The 23395-nt window shown below is 41.4% G+C and overlaps 1 protein-coding gene across 3 annotated transcripts in view; it reads left to right on the forward strand.

Annotated features, from left to right (window-relative positions):
* Positions 1-1765: 1765 nt before the first annotated feature.
* Positions 1766-23395, forward strand: part of FGFR2 (fibroblast growth factor receptor 2) — a 142148-nt gene continuing 120518 nt past the window's right edge. For all 3 annotated transcript variants that reach the window (XM_015413843.1, XM_015413844.1, XM_015413845.1), the window contains exons 1-2: positions 1766-2006; positions 9755-10015. In XM_015413843.1, coding sequence (XP_015269329.1) covers positions 9841-10015 — 175 coding nt within the window. In that variant the 5' untranslated portion in view covers positions 1766-2006; positions 9755-9840. The remainder of the gene's footprint in view (positions 2007-9754; positions 10016-23395) is intronic.

The following is a 23395-nucleotide window of genomic DNA, read 5'->3' on the forward strand; positions in this document are numbered from 1 at the left end:
GCTCATACATTATATGGGTATAATAATGTAAAGTAAATGCCATATTGATGCATGCAAAGAAAAATGAAATGATTGTGCAAGTCTTTGTGGGGTAATGCTCAAATTACTGACTTAATCTGGAGTAGTTGCTTTGGTTCCAGTAGTACTTTGAAACATCTTGGCCACAGTCCAACATAAGATTTAGGTGTGCTTAAGCCCATTGGTTTCAGTGGGTTTACACATGCCTAGCTTTTGGATGGATTGCCTTTTGTTTCATTTCATAGATGGTGCAATTTAGTATGATATAATCATTTGGTGCTGTGACTTGAATACAAAAACTTGTATTTCAATATGTATCCATTTCCACTCCACTTTAGGAAGAATTGTACCTGTATCCCCCCCCCCCCGGTTTTGGGCACAATTCCTGAACTGAAAGTCAAATGAGAACTTCTCACTGGATTTTGCGCTTTGTACTTAGCATTAAAAAAAAAACCACCTGAAAAAGACTTTCCCATAACAGGAGAGGGAAAAAAGAGCAGGGTAACAAGCTATCAAAAAACTCTGTATTTTGGGTCTATCTATTTATCCATAACTCTGTTATCACCCTGTTTGAAGCATGATACTTGACAATATATCCTTATGAGATTCAGAGACACTTCACTTCAATGACCATTTACGCACAGGGTTGCTGGCAGGGATTCCTAATCCTATTCAAAGGGATCATTCCTCTACCAAAACATGGTTAGCTCTTTCAGGGACTCGTTCAGGCAATCTCTAGAACTACACAGAATAGCTTCATTTACTCTTGGGGGGGAAAAAAACACCTTTGAGTGAGTGACTTTGCATGGGCCATGCAATTCCAGTAGGCGGAGGGAAGACTCTCTGAAAAACAGTTCTCAAAGATTTAACAAAATGTGGTTCAAACGTACACTTTTTTGGGGGGTCTTATGCTGGAATAAGCGTAGTCAGTCTTGAAGGTGGCACCAGACTCCTTTTTCATTTTGCTGCTCAAGACTACGTGGAATTCGTTTTTGAAGGACAAAAAACAAGAGAATTGACACCTCCTCTCAATTGCGATGTTGGTTTCGACATTTTTCTCAAACCTCAGTCAAGGCTGTGGCGCCCTGCAGTATTAACATAACACGGGATCTTTCTCTTGCGGGGCTTCTCCCCCCCCTCTTTCCCGTTTTTGGTCAAGGTGAACTTCCCCCCCTCCCCGTGTTGTGGTGCCGCTTGGAGGCGTTCCCCCCCAAATGCGCTTTCGTGAGGCGGCAGGAGAGAGGCTCCGACTGCATCTCCAGCGCGAGGGGAAGAGCTTAACGCCGTGGAGTTCAACTTTGCTGAACTGCGCGGCTGTGATTGGCAGAGGAACTGTCCAGGAAATGGCTCGGGTTTCAACTTCGGGGGTGTGACCAAGGAAAGGAGGGAGGGAGGGAGAGAGAGCTTGTGAAGTTGATAAAACTTGTGAGTTTGCTTGCAACAGGGATTCTGAATGGACTGGATCGGGACTTAAGGCACTGGTTTCTGCGCTGCAGGTTTTTTTCCCCTTCCCCCCCAAAAAACATTGTTTTTGGAGGTTGTTTTTTCTTCTTTCTTCTCCCAAGCCTGGATCCTTAGCTGCTGTAGTGAAGCGGGCAGGAAAAAGTTTGTGGCAACACGCTGGTTTCAGTCTCCCCCCCCCCCCCTAAAACATTTTTTCTCACTAAAATATTTTTCCCCAAAAGAACCCTTTGGAACAAACTTCCCTTTCTGCTGGCGTTTCTGTAGAGCCCCCCCCCCCCCTTTGGTAGAAAGCGTTGCGATGGCGGCGACGGGGGTCGGGCTTGCCGACTTCTCCCCCCGGGTTCGGGGGTTCGAATCGACGTTTCAAGGCGCCTGAATATGGAATAAAACCGAGGACGACTGTTTTGCTTTCGCACCGTCCTCCCCCGGGCCGAGGAGTCTGCCGTCGTCGCTTTGCTTCATCCCGTACACACGCCTGCTACAAGGGAATAGCAGATCGCTTACTCGGAGCCTTTTCATACGAGGTAATTGGACCAGGCTTGGCTTGCAGTTAGGAGGCGCGAGGGAGGGCGCGGGAGGGGGACGGGGGAAGAGAGATTAATCCCTACTTTTAAAGAAGCGCGACGATCTCAAAGAAGGAGGTTTCCTGGCCATCGCAGCCTGCATTCTCTCCCCCCCCTTCCCTCCGCCCAGGCAATTGCTTTGTGCTTTTCGAAGCAACGTGTGGCCCCTTTGCAGGATCCAAATCTGCCCCAACTACTGTTCCTTCGGTGCTCGAGGGCTGCATGCCGAAAACAAGGGGGGCGTCCCGTGTGCTCTTCCCAGCGCTCTGCAGTCAGAGGCTTGCCGTTTTAAAAGTGACGTGTGACCACAAGTCCCTAATAAGTGGCCACCCCCCACTGGCATGGGTCAGATAAGCTCGATCAGATGTGCTGGTGTGCAGATGTGGCACATAAGATTTAGTGGGCACCCATCTCTCCGAGTTGATGGAGCGATGGGTCCCTTGTGAGTAAGATATCGGTTTGCAGTGAGGTCAAGAATTTTGTATAGAAACTGAGGTTGCTGAAGACTTCACACCCGCTCCTGAATACATTTACTTGGAGCTGAGCAAGTCCTGTTGGGTTCCAGGTGAATGAATGTGCTTAGGATAGCCACCTTAGGTCTCCCACCCACTCACCCACCCAGCTTTTGCATCCCAATTTGGTGGCAAAGTTCTTCTCTTATTACTCTAGCTTTTGCAGTTCTTAGATTTGTAACCATCCCCTCCCCTATAACAAAATTTATGTTAAATTCTGCATCTTTAGAATGTCATGTATACATTTTATACTCTTCTGTCAAGTATAGCCCTGTAACCATTGCTTAATTTGAGGAAAAGGTTTAGCCCCCTGAAATCTGTTTCTCTTGCTAGTCTCTGGAACTGGAAGTAGCAAAGCAGTATACATTTGAGCATGTGCAGAGTACCCCCACACCCCTGAGCAACCTGAAGTGCAACAGCATGTCATTTCTGGGCATGTTTCAAGCCCCCAAACTTTTCTTTTTAGTTGCTCAGCACTGCTTGTGACTGCCATCCCCGATTATGTTTCCAGTTACGATCAGATGCACACTGTATTCCATAAAGAAGAAGTCCTTGTGGAATTTTATGGTTGTAACAGGACCCAAATTGTAGAGCTACAATTTAATTGGCGTGGAATTAAAGGGCTTTTGTTTGAAGAGGGGGAAAATTTGGGGTGGAGAAGGGGATCTAGTTTATTCAGTTGCAAGAAGCATGAGGATGAGGCTTTATGAACGCTGAACACATCAAAACCTGTGTGTGTGTGTGGAAATTCACCTATAGTGTTACAGAAGGGACCTAGTTAAGGGAAAAAAACACATGGAATCCTTTAGCGAATGTTGCAACAATCTGTGTACATGGAGAGAAATGATTTACATGGAGCTTAGTGGAAACGTGATGTAGAAGTAACGCAGAGCAAAAGTACAAGACGTTCTCCATCTGGGGAGGCATTGTTTAAAAGCTGACTCTTTTTGGGGGGTAGGGGTAGTAATTCATAATTTTCCTTCCTCACAGAAGGAGAAAGCCCCATGGAATATATATATATTTATATTTCAGTGTGAAAAACTGCCCTTTCAAACAGTGGCCCATTATGTGGTTGGTGTGAAGCGCCATCAACATTTCAAACCTCATTGTCTCCTTTGTACCAAATCCCTGTAAATCTTCTACTTGCCTTTACTCATTTTCATCTGAAAAGCCTGTTTGGTTTGAATAGACTGCAATAAGCAGCCTCTGTACCTCTCTGGAATGTCAATTAAAATGCAGATTTCTCTCTCTCTCTCTCTCTCTCTCTTTTTCTCTGATCCACAGAAGATGTGGGAGAAAAATAGGCTAGACCTGAGGGGAAAAATGAATGAAAGACGTTCAAACAATGCAAAACTACTGATGCTGCCAGGCTGTTTTCCTGAATAACCTTCCAGAATTAATGTTTAATTGCTGATCCCTTTGAAGATTGCAGTGTGAAAAGGCGGGGTGGTGGTGGTGGGCGGGAGGGGCTTTGCTCTCTTCTGCTGACCAGATTCAGTGTACTGTCACTTAATTGCTATACAGCTAATTTTCTATAAGCTGGGAGAGGACATTGATCCATACTTGCATGGGTTTTTGCTGTGTTCTAAATGCCTAGCAGAAGACGCAGGTCAGGGTATTGATTTGGATGACACACAGATCGTTGCCAGCTCTCTGTGGAGCGATAAACATCGCCCAAATAACAATGGGGGCAGATTAAAATGAACATTTAGGATTGAACTTAATTACTAGCACTCTAGAACAAGTCCTACTTGTTTGTCCGTGCCTTTTAAAAAAAAATGTTGAGCTGCAGCTTGAAGGAATTTGGTCTGGCTCCCAACCCCGGGCTCCTCTTCCCATGCTTGTCAGTTTGGCAAAGAAAATTTGGGCAGGTATGTGACGAGGTGAAAATTGACTTGATGAGCCAACCCCGGGCTCCTCTTCCCATGCTTGTCAGTTTGGCAAAGAAAATTTGGGCAGGTATGTGACGAGGTGAAAATTGACTTGATGAGCGGGTGGCAAGGCGAGCCATCAATCAGGAGTGGCTGACAACTCCGCCCCAGTGTAAGGGCTGAGAAGAGAGACAGAGTTCTCTTTCAAGGGGAAAAATAAACAGTATGTGTGGCTTTCACTGAGCCTGAGACTCCGGGAGGGATTATGCTATTGTAGTCAGGAAGCCAGAATTGTAGAGGCCAAAAAGCATGCTGGGGCTGTGTTCCAAACATTGAGATAGAGGTACATAATTACCCAGGGTAGGAGGTCCCTCTATAAGATCATTGGGCAGGGACTATGGCAAGTCAGAAGGTTAAGGAATTTGGGGCTGTTGTTTTTTTTATCCCTCCTGGAGGGGCCCATCTGCTTCAAGATGAGGGGTGGGAAGCTTCATGGTCAGTGGTGAGCGCTCATGTTTCTTTAGGAACATGGTAGTGGGAGTTAATTTGATTCAAAGATGTCTAATTTGGCTGCTGCAAAAACACCAATGCAGAAGGAGAATGGTTTGTGTTAGTGTAGATTCAGGCGGGTAGATGTGTTGGTCTGAAGCAACAGAACAAAGTTTGAGTCCAGTGGTACCCTTAAGAACAACAAAGTTTAATTCTGGGTATAAGTTTGCGTAGGAAAGTTTATACCCAGAATGAAACTTTGTTGTTCTTAAAGGTGCCACTGGATTCAGACTTTGTTCTTGTGTTAGTGTAAGTTGCTTGCATAGTGGTTTTTTTTTGAGCTCAGGTGCAGTGAGAGATGTATATCCCACCTGCCTCAATTTCTGTAGAAGGAGTTCCCTTCTATAGGTCTTTCTATCACACTCTAGAAAGAAAATGCCTTTAAAAATAAAGGATGTCACTTTTTTTTTTTTTTGCTTTTTCTCTCTCACTGTTCTCCAAGGAGCTCAGGGCCACTTGCATGGTTCTCCTGTCTTCCAGTTTACTCTCACTGGCCATGAGGTGTGTGCTTGCTATCCTGTGAGGTAGGTTAAATTGAGAGTGAAGGACTGCCATAGTTTTTAATCCAGCGAGCTTCATAGCAGAGTGGGATTTAAACCTGGGTCTCTCCTGCAGCCTGGTGCTCTAACTGTTGTACCACACTGGAACCATACACCATCTGGCAGTCTTCGGTCAATTATGAATGGGTTATGAACAACTTGTATAATCTTTAGGAGAATATGGAGTCTGTAGAAGTCCGTATAAATAGTTAACATAGGTACATGGCACTTCTCTGAAGAAAGACAAGTGAATTCTGGTTCTCAGTTTTTGGTTGCGCCTGGAATATGTCCACAAAGACTAAACTAATCTAAAGAGACCACATGGATTTATACCCACTAGGTCCTTTTCTGGTAACATATTGCAACTCTTTCTTTCTTAAAGCTGTTATGCCATTTTTATGCATTTATTTTTGAATTAATGGAAGGTAGCGCCAGACAAGCTGGGCTCTGGAGCCTTTGTTTAATGAACAAAAGTCTTACTGCTAAAGATTTTACATGAAAGTTGGAGATTGCTTATGAACCATGGAAGTCTATGTGTAAAACCAAACATTAAGTAGTAGGGCAGTTACTAATTGCAGCATTTGTGAAGGTTTTTGTCAAATTTTGATTGTGAAGCATTTTGTTAGTTTCTTGACTATTGGCTTGCGGTAACTTGAATATGTGTGGAATGACGGTATATCGCTTGTAAGCACTTTTTCTGTGGGGAAAGTGCTTTTTGGGGTACCCCACTGACATATCCTTGTGACATCTGCCATGAAGGAGTTTACATCGAGTGTGTTGACATCCAGGACTAAACAGGGAATGTCTGGAGAGCAATTGGATATTGGTCTCTACGAAGGAAGACAGACTGGTTCCTCACAAATCTCCCGACATTTAAACCCTCACAGAATAGAGAAATATTATTGAAGTATTGCTGTTCTTAAAAAAAGAGAAAAGACTCTGGAACATAAGGGAGAACAGAAGAAGCAGAATGACAATGGCTACATTTTGTTTTCTTTCACCTCTGATAGTAACCACTGAAGTTTAGGCTCTTTCTCAGTGCAGTTAAGATCTATCCCTGACTATATAAATAATCATAAATGCTACAGCTGTTTGATTTATTTGTCCCCTGATGCCTTAGACTTTTTAAAACAAAAGAAGACACAGGTTTCTGTTTGATCCAGTTATTGAAATGGTTTGTGCAGTGCAGGGCCCCTCCCCGACTTCCAGGCCAACTGTGTTTTACCAGAACACTGTTGGTGTTTTTAAAAGAAGTAGTAGTAGTAGTAGTAGCAGCTGTACTGTTCTTCCATTGAACGTGGTTGTGTGGAAGGGACTGCACTGAACTTCTCCTACTGGTGGTGTCAGATGACTGCAGAGAGAAAAAAGGAACCTTTATTTTACTAGAGAGGTGGCTATATTAGGCTGTACCAGCAAGAATAAACAGAGGTCTTGTGGTGCTATTGTGAATTACAGGCATATCCATGGAAGTTTATGCTGGAATAAAAACCAGTTAGTTTTTAAGATGCTGTAAGACTCCTGGTCTGCTCATTTTCATAGTAGTGTATTGGAGAAAATGTGGACATAAGTAATAATACAAGACTTAGTGTTTATTAAATATGTGGCTCACCCCTTTTCTTCACCACAGTTCTCTGTGTTATGTTGACTTACCCAACGTCATGTGGTAACTTTGATGGTTGAGTTGGGTTGGAGGGACATTGGTTGGAGTCCAGCACTTTATGTAGTGTTACTGCACAGGATCTCCTGGATTATCCAAATTATTTCAGTAATCTTTACCACTACCCTGGAACGTAGGCCAATATCTACATATAAGTAACGTAGGCTAATATATAGATATACAACACCATGTATTATGGATAGAGGAGTACAGCTGAGGACCACAGAATGGAGTATGTGGCTGAGAGGTTGTACTCCCGTCCTTGCATGCATGTGAAAATAAATGCAAGTACAGGAACTAATTTACCTTCTTCTCATCTGACTCTTGGGCACCCCATCTGTAGTATACACGGCAATCCTTGACTTCTTCAACCCAGTCTTGCTTATTTTAGGTTTTAAAATGAAACATGATGGGCTTGCACATGTATGTAAGTATGTTGTGTTCTTAAAACAAACTTTATAGATTTCTCCGATTAAAAGAGCTCTCTTAAGCATGTGATCTGGCATCCCAAAGTTCTTAAGCCTAAGAGATGCCTGGAAAAAAAAATCTGTTTCTCAGCCATGATGATTCCCATTAATACTATTTTGTCTAAGTAGTTGCTGCTTCTGTCTTACTAGCCAAGAGGCTATTACCACTGCATTTTCCTTGCACTGTCTATGGCCAAAGTTGACAGTTTCCTCAGAAAATCTAAAAAAAACCCCCAAAAACCCACCATGAGAAGACATGGAATAAATACATAAAATCAAAAGCATGAAACTATGTTTCATAGAACTGGCAATGTCATTATAAAATATTTACGTCCACTTAGTTTGATGCATAGAATGAATATTTTCAATTTTTATACGTAATACTTTCTCACAGCCAATGCTTCTTAGCAGGGCAATGAAATGAGGCTGCTTGCAAAGCAAGGTAGGGAGGCATTTTTGTATATCTGAGTGACTTTCCAGGTATGCAGAAAAAATATTGCTTTGTAAATTTAGAACATGAAGACCTCCCCCCCCAATTGCCAGTGAGGATGGAGCATGCTCATTGCCCTTCTGGAGGCACAGAATGTTGAGGGCAGTTAAACATTAGCAAGAGACAAAAAATAAAGACAGATGGAGAATTGAAGGAGGAAATTAGCTTATTCTCGTCCATTACGGTATCCTGGAGAGGGAGATGTGTATAGGGGTGGGTGGGTGGGTGGAGAAATTGCCGATGATTTAATCTCACTATGATCTCTTGTTGCCCCCAGATTCTCTCTGTTTATAACTGAGAACAGGCTATATCCCTCTATTTTGTTAAAACTGGTGTTCTATTAACACATTGTGCCTGGTTATTTGGACCTGGGGCTGGGGAGTCTGCATCACTCTATGTCTGATTAATGTTTCAGGAAGGATTCAAGTTCTGCATTGTTGGTAGTTGTTTGGTAGAATCTATTATTTAACTTTGGCTTTAGAAAGACTATCTCGCATAAATTCCATTTTAAAAAGTTTAGTAAAAAGCAAAAAATGTTTGTGGGCATTTCAGTGTTGAGTAGGTGTCACTGTTACTTCTGTCACTTACATTTCAAGTAAAAGCACTAAGTATCGCTACAGTTTTAGTATGGGCTATTGTTTTTCCTTATCAGTTCTGGGCCATGGGTCATTTATTGTTTCTGTTCTGCAAATGTGGCTTGAGCCTCAGTGAAAGAAACTGACCTGACTAGGGGCATGCGGGAGACTGATTCAAACATGCAAAATAGCACAATCTTTCTTGAAGCTGAATTCTGAGATCTGAAGAGCCAGTGTCAGAGTAGGATCTGGGAGACCCAAGCTCAAGTCCCCGCTCTACTGTGAAAGTTCAGTGGGTCACCTTGAGCCACTTATTCTGTTTCAACCTAGCCTTAGTCGCAGAATGGTTGCAGTGGAGATAAAATGGAGGTGTGTTGTAAGCTGCTTTCACTATACATTGGGGAGAAAAGCTGTAAACATCGAAAGAAATAACTAAAACAATTGGTAAAGTTGAGGGAGGGCTGTTGTCCTGTTTGCTCTTTCTGCCATTTTAATTGGTTTACTGAGTCCAAGGAAATGTGGGGCTTGGATTCTCCTCTCCACGATTCCGCCTTCTGTAGATATGAATACATTGGCTTGCATATTGGCATTAACCATCAAAATTACTTTAATGATATTTGTTCAGTCATGGACATGATTTGAAAGTGCACTAAAACTGAATTGTGTGCAATCTACCATCATGGTGGATAGAATGAGGCACTTGTAATAAAAGATAAACTATCTCTGTAAACACAATGCCATTTCTACACACATTTCCTCCTACTCTATCTTGTGCTTCTCTTAACTTTTTTCTTTTTCTTTTTTTTTGCTGGCAAACATCCCAGTTCTTGGCCAGCACACAGCTTCTATCACCTCTGTTTCAGTTCATGACTGCAGGGAACCTACCGTGTCTTGGGTCCTGCAAAAAGTAGAACAGAGTTTGGTTTGCCTGAGCTGCTGATGCTTATGGAAAGCAAAGCATACTTTTGGACTGTGTCTTAGAATAACTTAATACTGACATTCAAAACAATTCACCTAACTCACAAAATCTTTATTCCTTGTCTCCTCAGGAGAAGCAGCAGCTGCTGGGCATAAGCAAGTACTTCTTGAGGCTTAAGGTGCTGCTTTCAGCTCATGCTTGTATAGAGGAGCTCAGATGGGATTAAAGTCCACATGGAGGCATGGAAAAGAACCAAGGACTTGCACTAAGAAGATGGTAAACTGGGATTCATGTTGCCTTATTTGCCTGGTGATGATCACCATGGCTGGATTTTCATTGGCTCGGCCATCTTACAACTTAGTTGGTGAAGACACCACTTTGGAACCTGAAGGTGAGTCATGGTTTTGTTGTTTTAAATGGGTTTGGACATTTAAGGTACCATTTGGTGCCTGCATGTATAACTGGCAGCAAGGTTATCTAACCACTTTGTGGTCACCTGTGTTCCAAAAGTGGAAATATTTATGCAGAGACGATTTTTGTTGTGTATAACTTTTTAAAGGGGGGGATGTCTTACATTCAGAGTTGTCTTCATTTCAAGTAAATATGGTATTTTGGCTGAATTGCTATGGTATTGCTGGAAAAAGTATAGAAGAGGGGAACCAAGATCATCAAGGTGTTGGATCACCTTTCCTATGAAGAAAGGCTGAAGAGTCTGGGACTTTGTAGCTCAGAAAAACAGAAGGCTAAGGGGGACATGATAGGGATTCATAAAATTATCCATGGAGTGGAGAAAGTAGATAGAGGGAGCTTTCCCCCCTCTCCCACAGTACTAAGATTTGGGGGCACCCAATGAATTTGATGAGCAATACATACAGAACAGACAAAAGGAAATACTTCTTTACTCAATAGGTAATTCAGTTGTGGAATTCACTGCAAGTGGAGGTAGTGATGGTCACAAGTATAGATGGCCATGGAGAGTAAAGGGAACCTGTATATTTAGAGGCAGTAGACTCCTGATATCCAGTACTAGAAGGCAACATCAGGTGAATGCCTTGGCTTCTGTGCTCTGTTTGTTGGCTCCAGGACCAACTGATTGGCTGCTATATGAACCAGGATGCTGGACTAGATGGTCTGATCCAGCAGAGCTCTTCTTACATGCTTACCAAACATGGTTATGGACTCTATGCAGGAGAATGTGATAACTACCAAGAAAAGCTTCAGAGGGGTAGCCATGTTAATTTCCCGCAGCCAAAATAATAGAACTTTAGTGTGCCTTAAAAGTTAAATATTTTAATGGTGGCGCTCAAGTAGGCTCTGACTCATTAAAGCATATGCTGTAATAATTGTGTTAGTCTTTAGGATGCCACATAACTCACAGTTCTTTGTTACTAAGGAACACTGATTGGTATTTGCGAAGAGTTCTGAGTGTAATCACTTTCAGACCTAGGATTATACAATTCCATTTCTCAGTAGTCTCATGCAATTCCAATTCAAGCTAAGCTTACTCACATGCTTGGTTAAAGAGGTGTGTACCTCTTGCAAAATGGAGAGCTTAATTAGTTGTTTGACAACTTAAGCCCACAAATATTTTATTTGGTTTAGACTTTGATTCTGGGAACTATTTATTGCTTGTTTACTTACGATTAAATAAAAGAGCAGTAACACTGATAAAGGCTATTGGGGTCATCTGTTTGTCAAACTTGAGGCTGCCCTATTCTTGAGGAACAAGGAATTCTAAAACCCAGCATTTAATAACCATCTGTTGAATTCTACCCAAAGTCCAGAATTTCACGAATAGGCTTAACTAACTGGTCTGTTTTGCATCAATAGTACAATTGGGTTTTTAAAAATTGTAATTGTTTCATGTTAGTCACTTCTATGTGTTAATTTTGGCTATAGTTGGTTGAACAAGAGTTTGCAAATCAAAAAGGCTATGCATTTAATGTTCATGTATTTTAATTTGACAAAGTAATACCAAATTTCAATTTATGTAGTGATGTAGCAGTGTTTTGGCCAGCATGGTATAGAACTTAGGGTGTTGTACTAAGACCAGAAAGACCTATGTTCAAATCCCGTCTTTGCCAAGAAGCTCAGTGGGTCACCTTGAACCAGTCACTGTTTCTCAACACACCTAGCTCCTAGGATAAAGGGAAACAGCTGTGCATGCTTCCCCAGGATGAAGGCTAGGAAAAGACTCATGGATAGCCAAATAATTCTCCTTCTGCTCCTGGAGATTAGATCCTGTTCCTCCCAAACTGTCTACTCTTTCCAAAATTCCATTCATTTTTATGAAATCATGAAGTTGTATTGGAATGTCCAAGCCTGCAACCCCCCTACTAGCTGTAGGGATGCAAGGGTTTGCTGGTACTGCTGAGAGGTGCATCCAAGGATTTGGAAACTTTTGCTCAGATCCCTTGAGTACTCAGAAAGCTGCCTCTCTTGGGTTTTGCATAATTAGCAGATGTGGATGAGGTCAGCCTTCGGGGGGCTGTACAAGCAGACACATGGGTCCGCCATCTTTGTGTTGCATAGGGCTGTTGCAGAAAATGTTCTTCCTTTTTCTTTTTGTGCATGTGTTTGGTTCCTGCTCTCTAGCAAGCTTCCCTTGTTTAAAAGTGACAGAAAAATCCCATGGTGTGTTTACTATTGGGGGTGTACGGAAATGCAAACAAAATCTGCAAGTTTATTTATTCCAAAGAAAATATTAAAAGATAATGCCTTTTCTTGCTAATATGCTTTGTGCAAACAATGGTTTTTAACAGCCGTAATAATTCTGAGTTTATATTCTGACCTAACGTTATTGATTTAGGGATGTCAGTTTCCAGTTTCCTCTAATTGTAGTATTTATGGAACTTTAGGAAGACATTTTTGATTACAGTGTATTTATTGGATGTAAGAATGTTTTTATTATGCTCTATAGAATACTGGGGCCCCCCTGCTCTCTCCTGCCACCCTCTGCTCCTCACAGTAAGGGGGTCAGTGCCTTCTTCCTATAGTTGCTGTTATTTTGTAACACCATGAGCTAACATATTTATATTAACGGAACTGTCAAAACAATCTTGTCAGTATAATGTTCATGAAATGTGTCCTATCCCAGATGGTTTGTCCAGGGATTTGGCCTCTGTGTATCATAGGATAATATGGCTTGTTTCCCCCCCCCCCAGCCTCTCCTCAGGTTATTGGAATGCATAATTGATGTTTTTTATTTCCTCATTTATAAATAAAAATAGGCTTTTCCAGAGGATTAGGATCGATCTTGAAAGTTCTTTATATTGGGTAAAATTGTACATTTTATAAAAATATATTAATGAAACATAGTGATATTCTTGTCCATCTTCAGTTGACACCATCAGAGAAAATGCTTGCTTTAGTTAATAAAAATAAAGGGGGAGGGGCATTCGTATGTTGCTTGTTTGCTAGTTTGCTCGTTTGGAATGTGTCAGATTCCAGAGTGCTGTTTCTTATCTTATGAATTAACAGGGATCCTTCACTGGTTAAAGCTTGGGAGTGTAAGATTCTATATTAACACCCCAAATTCTGTTGTCCAAAAGGTCCCAGGGGACAAGTAAATGCTACCAGAAATATGGAGCTATTTCTGAAAATGGCAGTGCTGTACATTTCACAGCAGCATCCAAGGATGTAAAACGGACAGGAGAGAGAAAAGAAAGATAGAATTCATGTGACATTAGTGAGGTGGGGGAAGATATATAGCAGCATCTTGTTGAATTTGTATTTCAGCAAAAATGAAGGGTAAAACGACAGTTCATACAATAGCAGTGCAGTTCTAAGCAGTGTTACACCCTTCTAAATTCACTGCTGTCAGTGGACTTAGAAAAGTGTAGGATTCCAGTGTAAATCTGTTAGTCTTTAAGTTGCCACACAACTCCTTGTTCTAGTGGCATCCTAGTAATTTTATTTTTTGGTAGCTAGGATGGGAGAGTGCGTATCAAAAAGTCATTGGCTCAGTAGGAGAAAAAAGCTCTCCATTTATATTTTAAGCCATTTATTTATTTATAAATGTCCCTTTCTCCCAGGCCTTCTAGGACGCAAAGCGGAATGCTATTATATTTGTTTGAATTTTCAGAAAACCCTGTGAGAAATACCGTGATTGTCTATAAACTGACGCTACATAATACCTTTTATTAAGACCAACCAAAACAGCATAACACATTCTGCATGCCTTCGAGTTCTCCAGAACTCTTCAACAGGTTGGAAGTTAAAAACCAAGAAGGGCCATTGGTCACTAAGGCTGTATCTGGTATAAGGTTCCATCTTTTCTATGGGACTGTTTCTTCTGATCATTGCCTGAAAGCAGCAGAATGATAGCAGAATGTTATAGTAGAGAAAGAAACCAGTAGAGAAAGAGCTGGTAAAAGTTTTAGGACAGACTTATCTCTTGGTAAGATATTTTTAATGGTTTTAAAAGAAGAGAAGATATTGGATTTATATCCTGCCCTTCACTTGGAGTCCCAGAGCAGCATACAAGCTCCTTTCCCTTTCCCTTCCCCTTCCCACAACAGACACCCTGTGAGGTAGGTGGGGCTGAGAGAGCTTTTTCAAGAACTGCTCTTTCAGAACAGCTCTGACAGAACTATGGCTTGCCCAAGGTCATCCAGCAGCTGCAAGTGGAGGAGCGGAGAATCAAACCCAGTTCTCCCAGATTAGAGTCCATGTATTTAACCACTACACCAAAGTGGTCTGTGTTGGATGTTTACTGCACAGACTCTAGATCTTACCAGTATATGGTATGCTTGAAAAGCAAGGGTTTTTTTTGAGGCAGAAATGACATAGACAAACATAGAACATTGGAGAACTGCTGAGAGAGAAGTACTGTTTGTGCACTTGGAAGTCATGGCGACCTCTAGTGACTGACCCCTATTGGGGACTTGGAGGATATTCAGAGAGGTGGCTGAATGAAGCCTGCCCTTGCCTCCAGGGGGGTGTCTCCCATCCAAGTACTTACCAGAGTCAACCCTGCTTAGCTTCCAAGATCTGATGAGATTAGGCTTCCCTGGGCTATCCAAGTCAGGGGTGTGCTTTTGAGAAGTACTGCTTTTTCAGATTTGCCATTGCTGCTTGCATTGGTGCCTACTGCAGCTAATTTGAGCCTGAACGATATGCTTCATCTCTGTGAAGGTTGAAATAACCCTAAGCCTCTTCTTAGAGCTTACGTTTTTAGTCAAGAACATGCTTTAAGAATGAGTGTGACCATAATGTATGAATGGCCCCAATGAGTAGACTTAAGTAGACTTCTGAGTAGACCTGCTCAGGATTTCACTGTTAATTCCCTTAAGCATGTTAAAAATGTGAATTTTAAATCAAATGCCATTTGAAAACCATCAAACATTTTATGATTCCTGCCGTGCAGCTAAGATCACTTTCTATATGTAAATAATTTATGTACATCATTTAATTGAACTTTACTTGGGTATTGAAGTATCTTAATACAGTTTAATTACCCTTTATTTCAGATAATAAATAAAATAATTAGCTACCACTTATAATAATTATATACTAAGTTTTTTCACATTTATGATTTTATTGCATGTAGAAGTATGCCTACTTCACTAAATGTTTATGAGGTCAAAAACATATCACAGCGATCAATCACCAAACCATGAAGTGTTGCAGAGATTATGGAATGGCACTCAGCTAAATCAAAAACAGAAATCCTGTAATGTTAAGTGGGGCCAGGATTTCGTCTATGAGTTTCACCTGGGAAAAAAATCCTTTTATTTTACAGTGTAAACATGGGAGCGGTTTGAAAACTTGTGAAGGAAACATTTGAGGCTCTCTCTCCTCTGAAGCACCTTTTCCTAGACTTCAGAAAGCTTGCCATATAGAATATGTGACTGAATATGTACTTTGCACACATGTTACTTGTACAGTCAGTTGGTTCAGCAAATATCTTACTAAATCCACTATGCCTAATGATAATGTGGCTTTAATTTTGATGGGAGCAATTTTGAATTGGCTTTTCCCATATTGCTTGCCAGATTGTCCAAAGAGACCCCTGTCCTTATTTATTTTATTTATTTATTTTTGGATTTATATCCCACCCTCCCCAAAGGCTCAGGGCGGCTAACAACGAGGCACAAGTGCCAGAGTTAAAACAGATAAAACAGCCTAAAACAGTAAAACAATATAATACAACAACAAAGTGTCAGTGCTTCACTTATCACAAGATGGGGTAGATCTTAATCCAGTGGCAATTGGTTCTGCAACCTGTCATCCCCTCTCCTTCTAGGGTCACCTCGCACCCAGATGGAACCACATATTAGTGGTAGTGGTGCGATGCTGCATACATATCGGTAGTGGAATTGTAATGGTGGCGGCTCATACTTGAAAGCCTGGTGGAAGAGCTCCATCTAACAGGCCCTGCAGAAATGAGAAAGGTCCCGCAGGGACCACCAGGTAGGAGCCGCCACCGAAAATGCCCTGGCTCTAGTAACAGCAAATTTAATATCCCTGGGGCCTGGAATTTCCAGGAGATGTTGACTCCCCGACTGTAGTGCCCTTGGGGGAACATATGGGGAAAGGCGGTCCCTTAGGTAAGCTGGACCCTGGCCATACAGGGCTTTAAAGGTAAGAACCAGCACTTTGAAGCGGATCCGGTACGCTATTGGTAGCCAGTGCAGTGCTTTCAGCACAGGCCGAATGTGATCCCTCCTAGAGAGACCCATCAACAGCCTGGCTGCAGCATTCTGCACTAGCTGCAGCTTCCGAATCTGCGACAAAGGCAGCCCCAAGTAGAGAGCGTTACAGTAGTCTAACCTCAAGGTGACCGTCGCATGGATCACTGTGGCCAGGTCATCGCGGTCAAGGAAGGGGACCAACTGCCGAGCCAGCCGAAGATGATAAAAGGCCGACTTGGCAGTGGCTGCCACCTGGGCTTCCAATGTTAGAGAGTCTCTCTTTGCAGCTTTGACTGCCATCTCATAGGCTTTCATAAGCATCCTATAGGATGTTCTTGACGCCTCATCGTGAGCTGAACACCACCGTCTCGCTAGCCGTCTCAGTTCTCGCTTCAGCTCTCGCAGCTCCTGGGTATACCAAGGCGCTCGCCTAACACGAGTGCGGAGAGGGCGCCTGGGAGCAATCTCATCGATGGCTGAGAGCCGAACATGCCAGTCCTCCACCAGCTCATCCAATGAGCCGCCAGGGGGCCTCAGATCCCGCAGGGCCATCTAGAATCGCATTGGATCCATTTGGCGCCTCGAGCGAGCAAAAATCCGCTCGCCGCCTAAACAAGGTCTGGGTGGAATGTTCAGATGGGCCTTCAGGGCCCAGTTGTCCGACCATGGCACTGCCTCTGCAGTGATCCGGTTCACCATCACTCCCGCCGCGAAGATCAAATCGAGCATGTGACTGGCTGAGATGAATTGAGAGACGACACCAGGTCCGTAGCCCGGCTGGAGGTCGTGTCCTCGGCATGGACGTTGAAATCACCCAAGAGAATCAGCCTAGGGTGCTCTAACGCCCAGCCTGATACGGCCTTCAGCAGGGACGACAGGCTACTGGCTGGTGCGTTAGGCCTGAGTGCGTTAGCCTCTGTTATTCTTTTCTTATACTAATAATAAATGCTGTTTGCACAATGGCACATGTTTATTGTAAGCATAACATGGCATCTTGGAACTATCAACTTTGGTGCCAGTGCAGTTTAAGTGAACAAATTCTGCTGTGAAGCACTACAGAAATAATTTGCAGATCTTGATAACCTGTTGTGAATAGGCTTCATGTAGCTCTCAAAATGCTTTTGTGGGGCCTTCAGGCTATCAGAATCCTAGAAGTATCATCTCTTAGGTTTGAGCTGTACCAGCCCATTTAAGAACCCCTTGTATGGTTGATTGAAAAAGCATGTCAACATCTCCTGGACAACCTAGCTTGGAACCTTTTAAAAAAGTTGGCTCTTTTAATAATAGCCAGTTTCACAATATAACTTTAGAATATTCAAAGCACTTCACTTGTATTGCCGTGCTGCAATGCTGCCAACAACCCTTGTAGGTGAGTATTATTATAACCTTTATTGCAGATTGGCCAAACAAGAGCAAGCTTTTTGGGTCTGTGTTAGTTTTCATTATTATATTCATTTCCACTCCCATTGGGAACGATGCCCACTTCTCCTCCTCCTTCCCCCTCCAATAGTACTTGCTGCACGACGTTAAATGGCTGCTGCTTCTGCTGCCAGGAAGACTCCAGGCGAGCAGCAGAGGTTGATCACCATCTAGTTGACAAGCCAGTGGGGAATCTCTCTCCTCCTCCCTTCTTTCTACCTCCTTATTGTGCTTTTGGAGCACCTTGAGAAATGTAGTCCTAGAGTGCACTGCAGCACCACCCCTCTGAGACTTCAAAAGCAGGACCCAAAGTGAGGAAAAAGGATGGAGAAGAAGAGAGAAGACACCACTTACCTACTGACCAGCCACCACTGCTGTTGGCTGGAGCTGTCCCACAGCAGAAGTACAGGAAGTGCTGTTAAGGGACAGGTAGGAACAGGGAAGGAGAAAGAGGCAGTATGTTCAATGGGAACAAAAGCAAGCATATATAATAAGGAATATAATAAAATGAACTGTTTTGTGGCAAAAATGAGGAAAGGAAAGAAGGGAATAACAATTTTTTTTTTACTCTGCTTCCATTGTTCAAACAAATGAACTAAACTGGGCCCTTTTTTAATTTTTAAAATTTATTTTGAAATAAATGCACACCTCTTACCTAAAGCCATCTAGTGAGTTCAGTTCATCACTGATGTAAAACTTGAATTTAGGACTTCCGATCTGTAGCCCAGTTTCTTAGCCACATCACTTTTCTTTCTGTTTCCAAGGCCACTAATTACTTAAACAGGTATGCCTACCCAGGAAGGGCAGTAAAAGTTGTTGGCTAGTAATTTATTGAGACTGATTTGCAAGGCTGAAATACGTGTCTAGCCCTTAGGAAACAGTTCAAATATGTGATGTAAATATGATCAGAATGCAAAAGTAGTGCCTTCCCTACTGCATTGTTGGGTATTAGGTTATTTCGTATTGCATACCCTTGCTTTCTGTGATCATCTCATTGGTTCTGACCTCTCAGGTAGTCCAGGTTGTTTCAAAGAATTAGCTAATAGGAAGGCATCATATATTTTTCTACCAAGATTTCCACCCCTTACTGACAAGGAAATGGGGTACATGGCATAAAATCTGGCACATTGCTCAAATAGATAAATCATATGAAATTTGAAATAAAGTTTCTTCAAATTTTGAGAAGATAGCTATGTTAACTGTTTTAAATCAAGTTTCTAAACCACACTTATGGAAGGAGGTCATCTACAGTGCTCCCAAAGAGTAAGGAAACAGAATTCCCGTTGGTGAAATTTTGTAATGTATGGGGTTGACTAGAATATCTGAATTTGGATCAGTGTGTCTAAACTTTTGCAAAACTAGACATTTTTTGTTTTCTAGCTGTAAATGTGAACTGAAAGTTAGATTAACTGCAGGCTATTTATGAATGAAGAGCCAAGTGCCATCGCTGAAAAACTTTTTGTCATCTGGGAACTGGCAAAATGTATGCAGATATGGTAACCTGTAGGCCACCAGCCACAGTGTGTTGGGAATGTAACAACCTGTAACTGAACTTCTGTATGGGTATTGGTATGTAGAAAATCTGAAATGCTTTATTTTCATATTTGCTAGGCTGTTTTCAAGATCAAACTTTCAGCCCTCCCATTAACCGTGAAATTACATAAAATTAACGACAGATTCCATTAATTTAATTTTCAATTTACAACTTTCTAATGCCTCATGCAGTTTTTATTTACTAAAACCTGAGTTTTGGGAGTTCTTAAAATCATACCCTAATAGTAAAAAAATTGAACAATCTTGTATAATTGAAAACATGAAAATATTTGTGGCACTGAAACCATTTGAGATTCATAGATGCCTTCATTTTTAGTTGCTTGATCTAGTTATTCAGGATTTCCCCAAGCCCCTCTATTCGCAATATAACAAAATATTATACATATAGAGAACAGACAGTGCATTCATGAAGTGTACCACTTATGTGGTACACATGCCTTATGTCCAACACAAAAGTTGTTCGCTGTAAACTGACATTCTGTCACTCATTTTTGAACATATTATAGATACCATGAAGTTACACTGGGCACTTACACACATGTGGAATATTGTATTTTCAATCCACTTTCAGTGCACTTTGCAACTAGATTTAATTGTGTGAAATAGCACAGTCCACTTGCAAACAATTTGGAAAGTGCATTGAAAGTGGATTGAAAGTTCATTATTCAGTATCCTGTAACTGTAACCTGTGAAAGATTTCTTCTATACAGGCATTAAAAGAAACACTTTAGTTTTTTAGGATATGAGAAATACTGACCAGAGCACATGAGTCTGTATTCTAAGAAATCTTTAGCCTAGATATGCAAATTACCATGTGGTGTCTTTTCCATGTAATGGTGAGAACTGGACCATCTATGGTTAATGTTTCAAGCTTTTGAAAGGACTCATTCTACATAGTGTGTGTTGTGTCTCAAGAAATGCTTTTAAACTCAAACCACATTCCTGCCATAGAGTGAATCCCAGTGACGTTAACCCTTAATGATGGGAGGTTTGACCGCACACACAGGTTGAAAGGCAACATTGTTGAACTGAATAATTAGTTTAGACATACATTTGATAAATAGCAAGCTCAATCTTGACCTTCTCTCACCCGTGTTGTCTGTTGAGAAACCTACTGGGCTAGTTAATTTGCCTCTTTTTGGCATTAAATGTCCTTCTTGCTTTTCTGTTGATATTCATACAGTCTGGTTCTAGGTTACAATTATAGATTACCTCTTTGAAAAGCTTTCCAAGGGACAATTCAAGCGCATGTCTGGGTTAAAATTAATAGTCTTAATTAGAGGATTGGTTGTTTTCACACCAAAGAGAATTGAAGCAACCAAATGTTCATGGACTGTGCTTGAGAGCAATCCTTCTCTGGTGTTGTTCATTGGTGGATATACAACAGATGTGTGTAAAGGCAAATTATGATGTGTCCTGGGTGGAATTGCTAGGAATTGGCAATGTAGAGTATTATTCAAAATTAATTGTCAGATTTGAAATTTCAGAATTTAGAATTACATATTTTCTACAGATGCTGACACTTTTAGTCTCATTTTCGTGATTTGGTAGAATGGTGTGTGTGTGTGTGTGTGTGTGTATAAATTTTACAAAAGTTATATCTTACTTTTCTGCCCTCACATGGCCACCAAGGTGGCTAACAAAATTTAAATGTGCATAATAAAACCACATTTTAAAACCATTAAAATTAACCAGCACTGCAACAGCATAAAGCAATTAAAACCAGAGCTAAAAAAAGCGTGAAGACTTAAAACAAAAAATTACAACATTTATGAAAATTAAAACAATAGGCAGGAAGGAGAGATCACCGAGGGAACATTAAACAAAAAGTCTTTATGTGCTGGTGGAAGATGGCAACAGAAGGGGACAGATGACTTTCCCTGATGACAGAGTTCCAGAGTTTTGGTGCTATGACTGAAAAGGTCCTCTTCTGGATTACCATCTGCTTAATCTCAGAAGGCAGGGGCACTGGAAGCAGGGCCTTTGAAGATGGCTACAATGATTGAGTAGGTTCATAAGCAGGGCTGCCAGCTCTTGGTTGGGAAATACCTGGAGATTTTGGGGGTGAAGCTCTGAGGAGGGTGGGGTTTGGAGAGCGGCTTTAGCAGGGTATAATGCCATAGAGTCCACCTTCCTAAGCAGCCATTTTCTCCAAAGGAACTGATTTTGGTCATCTGCAGATCAGTTTTAATAGAGGAAGATCTCCAGGTATCTACTGGAGGTTGTTAACCCTAGTCATAAAGGTTACTGGAAACTTATGCACATAAGCCCAGATTTTTGAATTTTGGACCATTCAAATCTTGGATTTAAATGTTATGTTATACCTTTCTTAATTCTTGATGAAGTTTTGTTTCAGTTCTAAACCCATAATCCATTGTTTGCTTGTAGCAGACTGATTTAGGGGGAAGATGTCCCAGTATGAAAATAGCCAATTATGGTATATGTCTTTTATGCTTACTAATATCTGTTCATTTCCCTGGCAGATACAGATTAAAACAAACACCAGGACAAAAAAAACATGTCCTATCCGCTGAATATAATTAGTAGGCAGAAACAAATTTTAGTATAGGGATTAGCTGTGCAGGGTGCTCAAAAACATCTGTGTGAGGACAAGATTACCTTGCAGTGTGCAAATGCATGCATTATGCCACGAGAGTGCACAGCCTGCTTAGTACCCTTCACTCTTGGTTGTTTTAATGTGTATCCCCTAATGTGTTGTTTAAATGTGTATCCCCTAATAAACTTTTACAGTCAAGGTGAAGTTACAAATCCAGGAAAGTAGAATTTAGCATGAAAATGCAAACACTGCCATGACTCTAAGTGACATTATGGTTATGTAACAGGTGAAGCAACATAGTTAAATTGCTCAATTCTTAATATTTTCTAGACCCAGTTTTCCAGCTTTATAAGAAATATTTCCATCTCCTTCCTTTTTAGTACTTTATTTAACTTCAAGCAATATTTGTAAAAAATTTAATAATATTTGCTTAAGATAAATGTTATATTTGGAAATAGGTTGATAAAGAAAATATGTACGTCATTTATATATTAGTAATAGAATAAAATATCTGATAGGAAATTACTGTTCATGAAAATGTTAAAGATGGCTTTCTGTTTTCCAGTTTTGCTTCGTAAAACTGCTTTTGTGGCCATGGACCAAAATTGTTTAATTATTAAACTGTTTTTCTTCAACTGGGTAGTTGAACCAACTTCTCTCTTGTCTGAAAAAAGCTTTGATTCCTTACTATCAAAATAATAGGCCACCAATTAATAGTACATCCATTTAAGATACTTCATGATTTTTAGACTGTTTCCCCCTCAAATTAACCTGCCTTTCAGCAAACTGAAGAGTAAACTAGACCCAACCAATGCTCCCTCTAAGCTGTGGAGTCTTGTGAGCAAAAATTCTATTTTGAGAGCTGCTGGCATTAAAGTTGTGAGCAGGCAATTTGGCTACTGCATAAATTAGTTTGCTCTGGAGCCATCCTTCCTGAGCTAAGATAAAAATGTGTGAGCCAGAGGCTAAAAAACTGAGCTAGCTCACACTAACTCAGCTTAGAGGGATCACTGGACCCAACTGGTCACAATGAATCACTTAAAAGCCAACAGGTATGATGTGGGAGATTATATTTTCCCTTGCGTGTGCTTGTCTTCTTCAAACTACTTTTTAAAAGTGGAGTGTGTTTTCTCATGTTTACATCCAGTCATTGAACACCATTTGGGGCAAAGTGGCTTTGAATGTGGGTTCAGGAGGACAAGCATGGCTGAAGGTTCTCTAGCCTTGCATGCTTATACTGCATGTTAAGTGTCACCTGTCCCCTTTCCTTATAGGGATGTAACCCTGACACATGGGTCTGCCACCACTGACTCTGTTTTGGCAAGTTTGAAAAGTCAAGTAAAGATTTTACTGTCTAAGTTAATTCTGCTTTGTAGCAAAGCTGTGATTTGTTTTGTCTTGTTTTCAGAGAATAAGGGTTGGCAGAAAAGACAATGAGATAGAGAAGGATAGTGGTGTATCACGATACATCCCAGAGTCAGGTCACCAGGGGTCATTTCCTGCAGGAGTGCACAGGAGCAGAGCTCCAGCAGTAAAGAGCCCACGGGGCGGGCACATGCAACAAGCCCCACCCCCTGCTCCCAGCAGCCCTCAGTCAGAGCAAGAA

Source organism: Gekko japonicus, unplaced genomic scaffold (assembly GCF_001447785.1).
Source record: "Gekko japonicus isolate JY-2015 unplaced genomic scaffold, Gekko_japonicus_V1.1 scaffold1027, whole genome shotgun sequence".
Classification (NCBI taxonomy): domain Eukaryota; kingdom Metazoa; phylum Chordata; class Lepidosauria; order Squamata; family Gekkonidae; genus Gekko; species Gekko japonicus.